The sequence below is a fragment of the Strongylocentrotus purpuratus genome, unplaced genomic scaffold, assembly GCF_000002235.5.
Source record: "Strongylocentrotus purpuratus isolate Spur 01 unplaced genomic scaffold, Spur_5.0 spur5_scaffold_8, whole genome shotgun sequence".
NCBI lineage: Eukaryota > Metazoa > Echinodermata > Echinoidea > Camarodonta > Strongylocentrotidae > Strongylocentrotus > Strongylocentrotus purpuratus.
In genome coordinates, this window is record NW_022145614.1 from 31379407 (window position 1) to 31395677 (window position 16271).

The following is a 16271-nucleotide window of genomic DNA, read 5'->3' on the forward strand; positions in this document are numbered from 1 at the left end:
TCTGTATATTAAAGTCCATGTAAGACGGCAACATAGCTACCATAACAGTACTGTTTGACCAACTCTGGTTCGAAAGTGTGCAACACACAGGAATGCTGACAGGACCTGGCCCCTCCCCCCCCCCCCCCCCCCCCCACCACGACATTTGACCCTGCAGGATCTCACCAAATTGGCCCAGTTTATTTGATATCCCTTAAAAATTTAGAGTATCTCTTGTTCTGACATATGATACTATCAGCCATTTCACACACAGCTAAAATTCATCGTATCTAGAGCTGATTAGTTTAAAGCTGTTTAACTCAACAGTTTTAAACAGCTTTAAAGAAAATTTTCCCTGTGTGAACGTCGTTTAAATGAGGCTGCAGGCTGCAGGCTGCAGAGACGAAGTCCGTATCTAGAGAGCTTGACATTTTGTGTGTGAACGGTTATATGTGTTTAAACTGGATGGAGCGCACGCTTTGTTCGACATGACCTGACCTTCAATGCGCAATTGCACTATTGCGCATATTAAGAGCAGTTGTAATCACGAACGATCGCACCGAAATTTCTGTGTGTGAATGATGTCGTATGTAAAGCTGATTAGTTTAAAGCCCTTTAAAGCAAGTTAACATTTAATATTTCTTTAATCTTAAGTATGTTAAATATTAATTTAAATTATTTGTATGCGCCTTGAGCATCTCTAGAGATGGATATGTTGCGCTTTATAAATATTGTTATTATTATTTATTATTATTTAAACTAATCAGCTTTAAAGAATTTTACCCGTGTGTGAAAAGGCTATATGACACCTATAAATAAAAGGTGGTATTTCTCTCCATTATGAAACAAACATGGACAATGTTTTTGGTGGAATCCCTTCCACGGTTTACAAATATTTGTGGAAATACAAGCAGGCTAATAATTGACTTAATATGATGGACCATATATGAATGCACTGTACATCTAGCTCCAAAGGGAACATGCAAATAGCGTAGTCATAGAATATACAATAATTTCCTGTCTTAGTTTGTTTTAAAAAACAGAAAATAACAGACATCAAATTCACATTAATATTACAAAGCGTTCAAGATAATAAAATCTGATCATTCATCTAAAAAAAAGAGTACTGTGCATGAATTTGATAAACATTTGTATACACGGAGATCATATAATATTATTTCATACAATATATCATATCTTCATTATTATTATTATTATTATTATTTATATACTGCGCTTTTCCCAAAGCGGCCCAGAGCGGCCCAAAGCGCTTACGAGAAGAAGTATCCTACAAAATTTTCTTAAAATGTAATCATTATCATTATATGTCACATTTCACACCTGTTGGTGTCTCTTCATATTGACATTGTGTATGCTTGATAGTTTGAAATTTTGCAAAAGAAGGGGTCACTTTCTTTTTTAATGATCTATAAAATTTCACACAAAAAGTTCATTTATTTCAATGAGGCACATTCAACTCGAAAAGCATAAGACACATTCCGCAAAAAAAAGGCAATTTTTGTGAATTTTTAAGTAAGGTTAAATTTAGAGCCCATTTTGTACCCGTTTTTAGCCCAAAAGTGATAATATTTTGGTGGAAAATATCCTTCAAAAGGTCGCAAATAGGGGGTCATTTCTAACTTCACTTGCAATCATGTTTTACCCTTTGGAATATGACATGACACCACCAGGCAAGTCGCATCCCATCAATTGATTTCTATTTCCGGTGCTCTCTTATTCTCATCAGGCCGCTTGACAGGCAAGAAAAACGGAGGCACTGGCAGCTGACTTACGGCATCATATAGAGGGCAGTCTTTGAACAGACAAGGAAGATCAGCCCAGATATACCTGACGGCCATCGAGAGGCTAGGACAGGGGTCTTCAATGAAGATAGTGGCATTGTCAAAGAGATTCATGATATTGGTTGGTACCCAAGAGGTGTTGCCTTGTATGGGACAATCATTGAATGATGATGCACAGCATACCTACAGGTAATCAATGAGATAAAATGTACAGGTTATAAATACATATAAGGCGGTGTCACATAGAGGCCAAAAATCCGGATTTTAATCATCCTCTCAATTGGCTGTCTGTCATCAATTATCCCTTCAAAAATCCCTTCAAATTCCCTTCAAATTCCCTTCAAAAATCCTCTAATGAAGCAAGATAATTCTCCCTTGAAAGGATTTTTCAAGGGATTTTTTTGTCTGACACCCATGTTGAAATAATCCCCTTAATTTAAGGTCAGTGTAAGGTCAACATTTGACTTAATGATCGGCTGGCATATGGTTTTTAACACGCTATCATATCCTGCGCACAATTATATTAACGCGCATTTTATGAGACGCGTTAATTGCGCATTACTGTTGATTGAACGTGTGATGTCACAATGGCCCAACAAAAGCCCGGAGTTTAGTTATCAGGATTATTCGTAGCCTGTCTGGCACCAGTCTGTCACCGACGTAAATGAAAAAAAAAATAGATTTCTAAAATATGGTTTATTCAAGATTGGTCAGGTTTTTTCTATGTGACACTGCCTATAGATGCAGATTTAGTGGTTTCAAACAGACAATATCTTTCCGTATTATCAGAGTTCCAGTTACCAATCAAAAGGGTCAAAGGAAAAAAAAGAATAATAATTCAGCTTGTGGCAAAAAGGTCTTTTGAAAAAAAATCCCTATTTTTAAAGAGCCTGATTGTCTATATATAATAGCAAGTTTAAAACCAACCAATTTCATGTTATTACCGGTATATCATATTGTGTAACTACATTTACATGTGTAGGCACAGGACTAAACAAGAACAAGATCTTGGAAATACATGTTACAACTATTTTAAATTTAAATATTACCTAAAAGTAATCATTTAGAAACAGAAAATAGAAAGTGTCTGACACCATCAAATTAAAATGTGATAGATTTGCAATTAGATTTCATCAAATACCACTTGATAAACATAATTTCTTTTCTGGCTAATAAAGACACTCCAAATCAAACTTCTCCCACCAATATTTTTCACTTAAACCGACAGAGTTTCAATTCTGACTAATCACTATGTAACTAAAAAAAGTAGTAGTATTTTGGAATTAAAGTCGAATCCTGTAAATAAATAAAAAAAAGTAATAGTGAATGTTACCTACGTTTCAGATTTGTACAAGTGTAATGCCTTGATATAACTGAATCACAGCTGATGCATCACTGAATTTTCAAAATCAACAAAAAAATTCTTGAAGTGAAAATGGTGGTCTCTGGTTGTACAGCATAGAGTACCGAAGCTGTGACGTCATAAAAATCTATTTTTAGAATTTCTCAATTTTTTCTTTATTTTCCGGAAGAGCATCAAAAATAATGTCCAAATGTTGAAAATCAATTGAATGTGTTAAGTATTGGCTGAGATATGACCATCTAAATGAATATACTTCCCATAGGAACTCAGTGTTATATGCTCTGGCTCCTAATGGTTAGGAGCCAGAGCATATAACACTGAGTTCCCATAGGCAATCTTTTTATTCAGATGGTCCTATCTCAGCCAATACTTAACATATTCAATTGGTTTTCATAATTTGGACATTATTTTTGATGCTCTTTCAGAAAATGAAGAAAAAAATTGAGAAATTCCAAAAATAGATTTTTGATGATGTCACACTTCACCACTCTATTGTCATGAGATATATCTTACATCAAACCCATCCTTATTGTTCATCTTGAGCTTTGCTTTGCCTTGGTCGAACTGAAGCAAGAGAGAAGCTGGGGCAAGATGGGAGATGTTGCTAGGGAACGGGCCTTGGAAGGTGGTGTAGTTCTCTCCATAAGCCACAGCTCGGGCACCTAATAGCAGTCTAGCGGACACGTCCTCTTTGTCACGAGGGTGCACACTAGATGAAGGAAGAGAAGAGGAAAGAATAAGGATAATATTATTCTGTTCTTGTATGGTGCATATAACATTTTGATATACCATCCCTATGTGCTTCCAAAGAGCTTTAGCTCCAGCAGCTGTTATCAGCACAAAGTGCATTTCAAGGAATAATCCTACCAGGTACCCATTTGGCTCACCTGAATGGAGTGTGGCAAATGCGGATTTGCCAAAGGATTTCCGTCCTGTGGCAGGGATTCGTAACTTGTAGTTCAAGCTTGTTCAAGGGTGTTCCTGGATAGTGAACTTACTAGTAACTGATAATAATGATAATAATAATTTGGTCTTATATGGCCAAGGTACCTTGTAAAAATATGTGTATTTTCAAAACGGTTAATCGAAACCGCCCATATACATTTAATGGTTAAACGTTTAGCACAAAAAACGTAATGACTCAGGCTTATCGAAAACCACTAAAAAGTAGCATTTTGAGGACTCAAAGTATCTTGTACCTGTGTATAAGGCGCACCCCCAACTTTTGATTTTTGCAGACGGAAAAAAGGTGCACCTTATACACGGTATCCACATCGGTATAAATACTGCTTTTCCTGCGGGCCCTGTGCCAGGGACATATTTAATATACCTTGGTTGAAAGGGACAAATGTAGGGAAAAACCTTTATTAAGGCATGGAAGCACTGGACAAGGATCAAACCTGGAACCTCTCGTATGAGAATCAATAATCCTCACCAAAAATACCATGTTATTTCAACTACGATTAGAAAATTAATTCACACCTGATTTTATTTTTGTCTTGTTATGCTAAGATAATAAAGCTAGGATAATAATTTAACAGAGCGTTTACAGAAAGTGCAGAGAAATGCAATATGAGAATGTGAAATGTGCTACATAGAAAAAGAATTTGTTGAGTGGTTTGAACACTGGGATGAAGGTTCAAAGGTCATGGGATGAAGGTTCAAAGGTCATGGGTTTAAAGTTCAGGCACAGCACTTTATGTGTGTATGTGCAGGCATGTGTAGGGTGGGTATGTGCCTTGCTCTGTGTGTGTGTGGGTGTGTGGGTGTGTGTGTGGGCTTCAATATGACTCTCCATATCCATATTGTAGGAGGCATGGAGGAGCAATGTAGATTTAAAGATGAAAGCATACAAAGGTTATTTGTATTCATCCTTTTTACATATATTTACATAACTCTGTTTTGTTCGCAGGTTTCTTTTGTGTAACAAGACACACACATGCACTGTTGAAAGGATGAATTTTCAAACAAACAATACTATGTCAGTCTGTCATATTAGATGTTCAATTATATATATATATATATATATATTTGGTGTGGTTAAAATGCACAGCCTTTACTTTGAAAAGCATTCTTCCTTCAGGAGAGTATCTGCATTAAGGTATTAATCTTCATTTGCCACTCTCCACCCAGGTGTCATAAATGGTAACAAGGTAACAAGGGATACATGCAACTCATTGTCTACAGAAACCGAAGGGATTATGCTCTATTTGCATACATAATGAAGTGCTTATCTAGAAACATCAGATGTGAATCAATGTCGGAAAGTCTGCAAGTCAATAGTAGGCGCCCTGATCACCTTACATTCGTTCATCTCCCATCAAGAACACAGGTCTTATTCCTGTCTCCAACCCGAAGATTCCCAAGAATATGGAATAACCTACCCTTCTCACTCAGGGATGCGGCTGTCCTTGTCTCACTTCCCTCTTTTCTTAACCAACTAAAATCTTACTTTGAATAAACTATGAAGACATGTTACAAACATCAACAGTTGATGTTTGGATATAATTAATATTGATTATATAATTTGAATATTAGGAAATTGATTGTATTTTTCCTCATTATAATTGTTTCTATTACACATCTCAGACTGACCGTTTAGTTTTATTCCTAAAAATTCATTTTTTGCTTCACATAGACAGACATGTCAGTGACACCCGAGATAACATATTGCAATTTTTCGAGCTTATGTACATGCATTATCATCAATAGGTTGTTGTTTTTGTCTGTTTTTAATCTAATTATGTTTAATATTTTAGGCATCCCCTACTGTATTTCCTGGAGTCGGAAGAAAAAACTTACTAGTTACAGGAATTTCACATTCCTTTTTTCCTTCCAGACAACTTCAGCAGGTGCAGCAGGGGAAGTCAATTTTATTGTTTCATACTTTGTATCCTATGTTGCCATTCTATTGTATCTTCGATTGTATGTGTGAAATGCCAAATAAATAATAATAATTACAAAAAAACAGATGGTTCCTGTATTAAGCTGAGAGGGATAAATGTATTCAGTAGTCAAGAGGCTAGGTCGAGACACCAGGCATGTTCAAAAGGGTTACCGGATGATGATGATGAATGAGACAAGAACTTACGGTCCATGGGGTGATTTGAGATCGGGTAGATCAATGGCTACTGCCATGAAGACATCTGGCATGAGTGGATTAGGGACATAGCCGTAGTCTGCAGTCTGGTGCCAACGTAGAGAAGTGAAGTTAGCATTGCCAGGGTGTTCTGAGTTACAGAGCTTCATCAAGAAAACAACAGGCAGAGGATGATTACAATAGTAGGTACCGGATATACCTATGTCACTGCCAAATAATCTATAACTAAGATGTTCCTTAACTTCTATCTTCATCATACTCTAATAATTACCACAAAATAAAAGCCTGCATGAGCTCAATCATAATTATTGATGGAATAGAAAAAGCTTCATCAAATTGACTCTAGTCGAGGATTCTCAGTGGATACAGAGATTGCACAGAATAAATAGCACTTCTATGTCATCAATTTTAAACATCATATAAAAAAAAAGTTCTCTCAAAATATTCCAGTGGGCTTTTACTGTACGATTATATTAGATTCTATGACACATGCTACTACAGCAATCGCTCACCAGTCAATTAATTTGCTATAATAAAAAAATTCCTACTTTCAACGCCTGATCAAACACTACAAAAACTAACACTAACATAACCCGAGCTCTATAACAACTGTTCTGCAATGGGGTCCACATCTACCATTATACAGTCTGTGTGTACGAGCCCTATGTAAAAACTTCAAAATGTTGGGGTCCAGACTTAGATTTTGGGCGCCCATGTGTCCTGGGTGCCTGTAAGTGTTGAACCCCGCCTAACCACAACCCTAACTCTAAACCTGACAAAATAAAGCCTGGAAATATTGTTGCCCTGGCAAATGTCCCCAGGCTGAAAAATCTGTGTGCACACAAAATGAAATGGGTCTCATTCTTCAAATTAGGTACGACAATTCAAGAAAAGTTAAGCATGATCCGTAGCAGTTTTTAAATGATCTAAATGCAAAACGCTTTGCATAGGACCTTTGCTGCTCATTACCATCCATGGTTTTACCACTTCATACATCAGAATAGGTCTTATGAGGTTAAAGTAAGGTGGTCTACCTGCACAAAGCCAAAAGGAAACTGTGGATTCATGACTCCTCCAGTGCCGGAATACCACTGCTTTCTCCAGCTCACAATCATCTGAGGAAAGAGGCAGTTGTAGGTGGATGGGCCGTGAACAGCATTATCTTCACCTGAAGAGGTGTCATATATAGAGAGATATGTTACATGGAGTAACGATCACATTAAAGAGAGATGACGTAATGATCACTATGCTCTGTCCCAACGACCAACAAAACAAAACCAAATACAGCTCAACTATTTATAGGCTCTTATTCTTTAACACAATCATATCCATAAATGGTGTGTTTGTATTATAGGTCCATCTCACGCCAAAGCAGATAGAACCTTTGATGCTCATATTGAGAAGTGGATGGATCATGGCATTTCAGAGGACACTATGACCTTGAGGTCCACCAACCAGTGATTCTTACCTTGATACCAGATAGCACCCTTGATGCTTATATTGAGGAGTGGATGGATCATGGCATTCCAGAGGACACTATGACCTTGTGGTCCACCAACCAGTGATTCTTACCTTGATACAAGATAGCACCCTTGATGCTCATATTGAGGAGTGGATGGATCATAGTATATTCCAGAGAACACTATGACCTTGTGGCCCACCAACCAGTGATTCTTACCTTGATACCAGATAGCACCCTTGATGCTTATATTGAGGAGTGGATGGATCATGGCATTCCAGGGACACTTTGACCTTTAGGGTTCACCAACCAGTGATTCTTACCTTGATACCAGATAGCACCCTTGATGCTCATATTGAGGAGTGGGTGGATCATGGCATTCCAGAGGACACTATGACCTTGAGGTCCACCAACCAGTGATTCTTACCTTGATACCAGATAGCACCCTTGATGCTCATATTGAGGAGTGGGTGGATCATGGCATTCCAGGGACACTTTGACCTTTAAGGTTCACCAACCAGTGATTCTTACCTTGATACCAGATAGCACCCTTGATGCTCATATTGAGGAGTGGGTGGATCATGGCATTCCAGGGACACTTTGACCTTTAAGGTTCACCAACCAGTGATTCTTACCTTGATACCAGATAGCACCCTTGATGCTCATATTGAGGAGTGGGTGGATCATGGCATTCCAGGGACACTTTGACCTTTAAGGTTCACCAACCAGTGATTCTTACCTTGATACCAGATAGCACCCTTGATGCTCATATTGAGGAGTGGGTGGATCATGGCATTCCAGGGACACTTTGACCTTTAAGGTTCACCAACCAGTGATTCTTACCTTGATACCAGATAGCACCCTTGATGCTCATATTGAGGAATGGGTGGATCATGGCATTCCAGAGGACACTATGACCTTGAGGTCCACCAACCAGTGATTCTTACCTTGATACCAGATAGCACCCTTGATGCTCATATTGAGGAGTGGGTGGATCATGGCATTCCAGAGGACACTATGACCTTGTGGCCCACCAACCAGTGATTCTTACCTTGATACCAGATAGCACCCTTGATGCTCATATTGAGGAGTGGGTGGATCATGGCATTCCAGAGGACACTATGACCCTGCGGTCCCCCAACAAGATGCGACACATTTCCAATGTAGGTCTTCTCCATGCTTGATGGCGATGTCTTATTCAACTTGACTTGATTACCGAACCTATGAATGTACAAAAAATAAAAATATTATTAAAATGCATCTGGAATGTTTAAATACATAAGCACAAAAACAACAGACAAGTGTGCATTGCTAGTAGTAGAGAGAAATATCCATGAAAATGAGATACAAGATATGTAAACACATTTACTGATAAGGGCCTTCAAAAGTGAACGCTTAAGTAACATTGGTAGCCATAGTGAAAAGGTGTTTGATGTATTCTTTTGACAAATGAAGCCCTGTATGGACTTTTTAGAGAAATGAAAGAATGAAGGCAAAGTTATCAAAAGAAATATATATCAACAGCGTTTTGCTTAGGCTACCACATGAGGTTACCAAAGTTGCAATTGTCAATACTTAATCACCAAGGAGTCATTAAGAGAAAATATCTGATGACAGTCTCTTCTCATGTATAATGTTTTCTTTTTTAACTTTCACACTTGGATGTGCACATTCATTTAACCACTGGAAGGTCTGATTGAGAAAATTGCAAGCATCGAAAAGCAGCCATTCAAAAGTTAATGAATATGTGCATCTGTAAGAATTTTTTGATCACCAATGGAAACAAAATAATGAGAAGCAATAAGGAGGATTGAGCTCTGGATGTCAACAGTAGTCTCAGGACTCCATGGTTTTGACAGGCACGGTCAAGAAGCCTCTCATTTCCACCCAACATCATGGACGAGGTGCAGGATACCTCTTATGATCATCAACATTTGAAGGGCCAGATGCCCAATTTTTGCAATATTCTTTCAGAGACCGATTTACTGTTAAATGGCTATGCTTATGCATGCATGAATGTTATGATTTCAATTGCATACATCTTAAAGAAGATTAATTTCTTTTCATTTTGATATATGAAAGGTAAACTTATATTGAATATATATTTGAAAATCTTAACTATAGATATTGTTCATTTTCTGTCTTTGCTAGGTGTACTTAATAGCCAAAATTCAACAATGACACAAAGAATAAAAACCTAAATTATCGTATGATAATAATTTGTAAACCCAAAGGCACAAAAAGGATTATTTGTTCACACGTTTTGATTACCTGTCGCTGTCTTCCTTTCTCTCTGGCGATGAAATATTACAGGTTTTAAGCACTTCAGGAGGTGACCATGCTTCTGCAGGCGTGCCACCCCAGTTAGTAGAAATCAAACCAATAGGGTATTTAAGATGTTCATGAAGGTCTCGTCCAAAAAACCAACAAACAGCTGAGAAATAGTCAAATTTGTCAGTCTGACCACCTAGAGAATCTACAAGATAGATAAAAATAATTATTTGTTTGCATGTTTTGGTTACCTGTCACTGTCTTCCTTTCTGTCTGGCGATGAAATATTACAGGTTTTAAGCACTTCAGGAGATGACCATGCTTCCGCAGGCGTACCACCCCAGTTGGTAGAAATCAAACCAATAGGGTGTTTAAGATGTTCGTAAAGGTCTCGCCCAAAGAACCAACAAACGGCAGAGAAATACAATTCAAAGTTGGTATTCTGACCACCCAGAGAATCTACGAGATAGATTTAGAAATAGGTTTAGTGTGATTAGAAACTTAGTAAAGAATAAAGACACATAATAGCTTGTTAAGTAATTTCATTTTTAGGCAAATCAAGGAAGAAAAGTCATAGAGTGATTTGGTAAACATATTTTTTTCTAAAATGAAATTAATGTTAATTATCTTCACTTTAGCCCACATCCATCACAGCCAGGTTTTCTCATGCACATTAATTCTGCTTTCAAGCTCCTTATATTCTCAGTACTGTCCACAAAGAGGAGACAGTCTTGTTCTTCTCATTAATTAACTTAAAATGCCTCTGTTTAATGTATATATAAATAGTACAGGCTACAATTCTATGGTATCACAATACATTGTATCAGAAGATGCTGACCAGGTATCATGAGTACAAATGTTATATTTCAGTATGGAAACCCTCTTCTTACCTGAAGTAAACTGAACAAATGAATAAATAAAAGAATAAGTGAATGAATAGATAAATGAATGAACGAGTGAGTGGGTGAGTGAGTGAGTGGATGAGTGAGTGAGTGGATGAGTGAGTGGGTGAGTGAGTGGGTGAAGTGAGTGGATGGGTGGGTGAGTGAGTGGGTGAGTGAGTGAGAGACTGGGTGGGTGAGTGGTTGAGTAAGTGGGTGAGTGAGTGAGTGGGTGGGTGGGTGGGTGAGTGGTTGGTTGAGTGAGTGGGTGGGTGAGTGAGTGGTTTTGTGAGTGGGTGGGTGGGTGAGTGGGTGGTTGAGTGGGTGGGTGAGTGGGTGAGTGAGTGGGTGAGTGAGTGGGTGAGTGAGTAGGTGGTGAGTGAGTGGGTGGGTGAGTAGGTGAATGGGTGAGCGAGTGAGTGGGTGAGTGAGTGAGTGTATTATTGTAATGGTACTAACCTGGATTAGGCAAAGACCATGGTTGGTAAAGACTTTGAAGATCATAGAGCGGTACATTTGATTCTACCTCAGACACTGCAAGAACTCGGATAAGATTGTACTGGTAGGACTCCTGAAGAGCCTCAGTACCATTGAATGCCTGGTAGAAAGGAAAAAAATGAATTAAAAGCATTATAGCTGTAAAAAATTTAATTTAATTGAAGGTATCAAATGCATTATTATATAGAATATTATGTTTTTTCTATAGACCATGGTTGAGATTCCTCAGGCTAAGCAATAAACTAATGAAAATTTACATATCTTTGAAATGTAAGAATTAGTCTGTTTGGAACCAGATGGCCATTATCTCATTTACTGTAAACTAAAATTGATGCTCTTCTGTCTGATTAAAGTGTATGTGTGTGAAGAAGAAAACATGAAAAGGTTGTTTGAGACAAGAGTAAAAGAAAGCAAGATCTGTGCTTCAAATGAACTTACAGATTTTACATCAAATGCCATGTTACTTTGTCCACTGCAAACCCAAACATCTCCAAAGAGAACATCTTGAAGTTGAATGACCTCTTGAACTCCTTGGTTGTTTGAGGTCACCTTGATGGTGAAGGGGCCACTGGGAGGTTGGGGGTCAAGGGTCACTTGCCATACACCTTCAGTAGTGAAAGAAGCTGTAAATGTATATTAACAATAAAGAAAATAAACGATAGATCTACATGCTTAGGAGAAAGGTCACTAACCATGTAACATTAACGAGTGAAGAAATCTTTAACTTTTTTTAAAAATATGATCAGGAAAAAAAGTAAATCATAACATGAGATGGAAAGTGAGAATGAAAAAATGAGAAAATGAGGGTAAGAGAAAAGAGAGAAAAAGAAAAAGAGAGAGAGAGAGAGAGAGAGAGCAAGAGGAGAGAGAAAGGAAAAAAGAGAGAGAAAGGAAGAAAGAGAGAAAAAAGGTAGAAAGAGAGAGAAAAAAGGAAGAAAGAGAGAGATAAAGAAAAAGAGAGAGAAAGGGAAAGAGAGAGAGCGAGACAGAGATAGAGGGAGGGACAGAGGGGGATGGAGAGTGAGGAAGTGAGAATGAGGTGGGGAGAAAAGCCATATTCATTTGGGATAAAGATTCCACTATATATATGTGTATAAAAAAGTATATCCAATTTTGGTAGCTTCTAATTAAAAAGTAATAAGGTACAGGTATGTGACCTTGAATCTTATTTCATTTTAAAGGATAACTAATACTCTGTCTTATGAAACCATTTTCATAGTTTTGCTGCCAAGGATGACTGAACATTTATTTACATCGACTATTAGGCAGTCAAGGAAAAATAGGTGTTAATAACATCTCAAACTCAAGGAAATGATTATTTCAATCAAAATTTATGATATTTTCTTTGTTATGATGATTACAATCTTGACTTCAGTCGCATCCCTTGCTTATAAGGTAACGTTCTCACTGATATACATGTATCATGAGATAAGAGGTTATTATAGACTGTTCAAAATAATTTAATGAAGCACTCAAGCATTCAAGCACAAGGCATAATTTAGATTCCATGACATTTGCTCCGGCGACAATTGCTCCGCTGTAAATTTCATACACTAATCGAATGGTTAACTTCAACCCTGGATTCAACACTATACCCTACCGTAAACCTAACCCTAAACCTAACATAAAACCCTATTGAAACCCTAACCCTAACCCTACATCTTAGACGAAATAAAGCCCGGAGCAATTGTCGCAGGAGCAAATGTCGTGTCACCATAATTTAACTTTTAAAAGGATTTAAGACCAAAGAAGCATGTGTATGTGACGTGACCTACACTTGATACAAGGCGATTTTGAGAACACTTTTTAAAGACCCTGGTGGCCATTCATCTGAGGAAGAAATATTATGAATAGGGTATTATTGGACATAAAATAAGTTACTCTTCATCATGAAATCAATTTCAAAGTCATATTGGTTATGACTTTTTAGTCAGGAACTACCAAATTGGGTACACTTTTTTATGCAATGTATAGACTTTGATTCACCTTTTAGTTATTCTCCAAAGATACAAACATGGTGAGAATCATCTGGAAGATGAAAAGCGGTTCAGAATGAAGACTCATAACATTTCAAGAAATTTCATCTTGAAATTCAAAAGATATCGAGCATGTCTACAATGTAACAAATTCTCTGGACTTATTTAATACCTGCATTAGCTGTAGTGGAGTACTTGGTGTCTTTGAAGAGTACTGTTATTTGTGCACCTTTGACAGCATATCCCCATATAACTGCACTGTCTGGGCCTCTCTGTAGGACCATATGGTCTGAATAGTATGTTGCAAGTCTGAATGCATCTGAAAAAACAATGACACAAAAACTTTTACTCCACCACAATGTGTACATAATGTATGATATTATCAATTTGTATTACTCAAGACTTATAGTAGCACATTACAATGAAATGAAATTAATAAAAAAGACAATTATTTACAAAGATCTTCCTTCTTCTTAAAGAAACTTAATCATGAAGCACGACAACTTGATGATTTCATAAGAATAATGCAGTCAATTAAACTGTACTGATCCATTTAAACAACATTCATTAATTAACCAATTGGGAAAATGAAAAGAGCTTTAAAATTCCCTGACCGAAATTGAGTTGGTCAACAGATAACACAAAAGCCAACAATCAATAAAGATAAGGAGGAGGAATTTAAATTTCATAAACCAGTTCTAATCCCCATATCAAGGGAATTATTTGTTAATTCCATTTGAGAAAAGTTCAACATTCATGCTTCAACCATGTCTGCAGTTCTGCGAACTCAGACAAAGACTAGATTTGTTTTATGTAAATTAGATGTTTTCAAAAAATAAGTTGATGTCTACAAGTCATTGACCTAAAAACTTATTAGACCAAGCTCCAATTTCAGGATATAATGTTGCACATACAAACTACACAACAACTAAAATCTTTGTCATGTCTTTAGATCGAAGGAGGTACGTGAGTTGGCTCAGTCGGTAAAGCGTCCGTCTGTTGAACCAAACATCCCGGGTTCGACTCCCACCCAGGCGGATGAAGCCCGCGTTGTGTGTTAACGTGCCCCTTCCCTTGTTCATAGACGCAGGTTATGTCAAGTGGAAAAACACTATCCGTCCCTCGGATAGGACATTAAATGGAGGCCCCGTGTAGAGAAGAGGCACTACCTTTGCATGTTAAGAACCCACTGCACTATTCGTATAAGAGTAGGGGGAAACCTTGGGGTGGTATTCTGAACATTGTTGTAAGTTTTGTGTTATCTTTTGTTGCAAGTTTTGTGTTATCTTTTGTTGTATCTTCCAGAGATAACACAGTGCTAATATTGTTGTAAGTTGGTATTCTGAACATCATTTTATCCCTGTGTTATCTCTTGAAGGACCGCCTCTATCTTATCTTTGACCACTGTTGACACGCCCAATTGTATGGACCCTACCAATCAAAATCTGTTTTATATAAGCATAAGTAGGTCAACCAATAGGAATACTTTATGCCATATCTGAAGATGCGCCTAGCACATATTAATCTTGGGCGTAATTAGTTATTTGAGGGCTTACTACGCGCGTCATCATATGCGCTGTGGCATGTGGATCATGAAGATAAATCACGCTTTCACTATATTGGTTATTGATGAGAGCATAAAAATCGTCATATCCTAGCATGTCATTTCTTAGAAAGTTCTCATCTGTGATGTTTCCGGTCAACGCACAATCTTCTTCTAACTCGTCTATTGGCACGAAGTTGGTTCTGTTATGGGCAAGAAATATTGCCACCATCATATCACCACGAAAGATACAACAACCCCCTACCTGTTGTAAATATTGTTGTAAATACCATGCAAGATAAGATAAGTTAAAAGATACAACAATTTTCAGAATACCAATTATCTTGTCATATTTTCTCTTGTGCGCATATGCAAATGAGGATTAAGCGCTATTTCATTACCAATAAGCACAATTACAAGCGCACCAAAGTTTGAACGCAGGCGCGACTAAAGAGATGAGAGAAAAGATACAACAAAAGTTACAACAGTGTTCAGAATACCAACTTTATCTTATCTCCAAAGATACAACAATATTAGAGATAACACAGGGTTCAGAATACGGCCCCTGGTGTAGTGGTCCACCTGCACACACCCCCAGTATAGTACGATAATACTCTGTAAAGAGGTCTGTACTCAAAAGGAAAAGGAAGAAGAAGAAGAAGATCTACATGTACATGCACATAAAAATTTACAGAAGATAATGAAATAAAATGAAAGCAGTATTTTAATTATGCCACAAAAAACTTAGGAGGGAAATTCATACTTTCATGTGACTATATTCTTGGACTGTTGAAGATAATGTTGCCACAATTTTATATTAATCTATTGGAAGTTTGGATGGATACGAGGGATTTTCAGACAAAATATGAACAATATAAAGAAAATGAGATAATATAATAACAAATTCATACAAGTTAAGCGAAGTGCATATTTTACAAAAAACCTATTTGATAAAAATATTGCTATTTGGAATCTAGAGTTATATACAAAGTCAAATTCAAAATGAACATGAAATTATTTACAAAATACCTTGAACAGTCGCAGCTGCAGAATGTGAAATCTTAGCAGTGATGAGGATAAACAAACAAAACCACACCGATAGCATTCGTTTTCCAGAGCAGGGGATATTATGAAATGCGATCATGTTGGCCGATATGAGATTGAGAGTTAAACACCCCTGAATATACGGTCACAAAAGAGAATGCCTGGATCTAAATTTGCCCACTGACACAAAATGAACATATGGCATGCACAGAATAATGATTGACGTGAAACAGCAGCAAAGCTGGCAAAAATGGGAATGATCCATCAATCCAGGCCAAGGCAATATAGTACTGTAGTACGTAGTGTACTTGTACTTTGTTCCTCCTCAACCTCCGGCCTCCGCGCTCCGTTTGTA

The 16271-nt window shown here is 37.4% G+C and overlaps 1 protein-coding gene across 2 annotated transcripts; it reads right to left on the bottom strand.

Moving 5' to 3' along the window:
• Nucleotides 1-738: 738 nt before the first annotated feature.
• Nucleotides 739-16232, bottom strand: LOC584468 (sialate O-acetylesterase). Of its 2 annotated transcripts, none has more exons than XM_784326.5 (10): nt 15902-16232; nt 13502-13648; nt 11792-11976; nt 11315-11453; nt 9975-10179; nt 8755-8924; nt 7279-7412; nt 6236-6387; nt 3658-3853; nt 739-1964 (listed from the first exon to the last, which is right to left on the bottom strand). In XM_784326.5, the coding sequence occupies exons 1-10, from the start codon at nt 16014-16016 to the stop codon at nt 1686-1688; spliced, it is 1722 nt and encodes a 573-aa protein (XP_789419.3). In that variant the 5' UTR covers nt 16017-16232; the 3' UTR covers nt 739-1685. The 2 variants fall into 2 exon arrangements, with proteins under 2 accessions (XP_789419.3, XP_003728359.2); XM_003728311.3 differs by lacking the exon at nt 9975-10179 and adding an exon at nt 10226-10433.
• Nucleotides 16233-16271: the final 39 nt, after the last annotated feature.

What these genes read in the sequence shown, in the direction of transcription:
- LOC584468 (XM_003728311.3), bottom strand. Translation starts at nt 16,016, where the DNA reads ATGATCGCATTTCATAATATCCCCTGCTCTGGAAAACGAATGCTATCG. An exon ending in GGGTGCTATCTGGTATCAAG is followed by an intron (nt 7,413 to 8,754) that starts GTAAGAATCACT and finishes ACACCTCTTCAG; the next exon opens with GTGAAGATAATGCTGTTCAC. An exon ending in TTCCTTTTGGCTTTGTGCAG is followed by an intron (nt 6,388 to 7,278) that starts GTAGACCACCTT and finishes TTCTTGATGAAG; the next exon opens with CTCTGTAACTCAGAACACCC.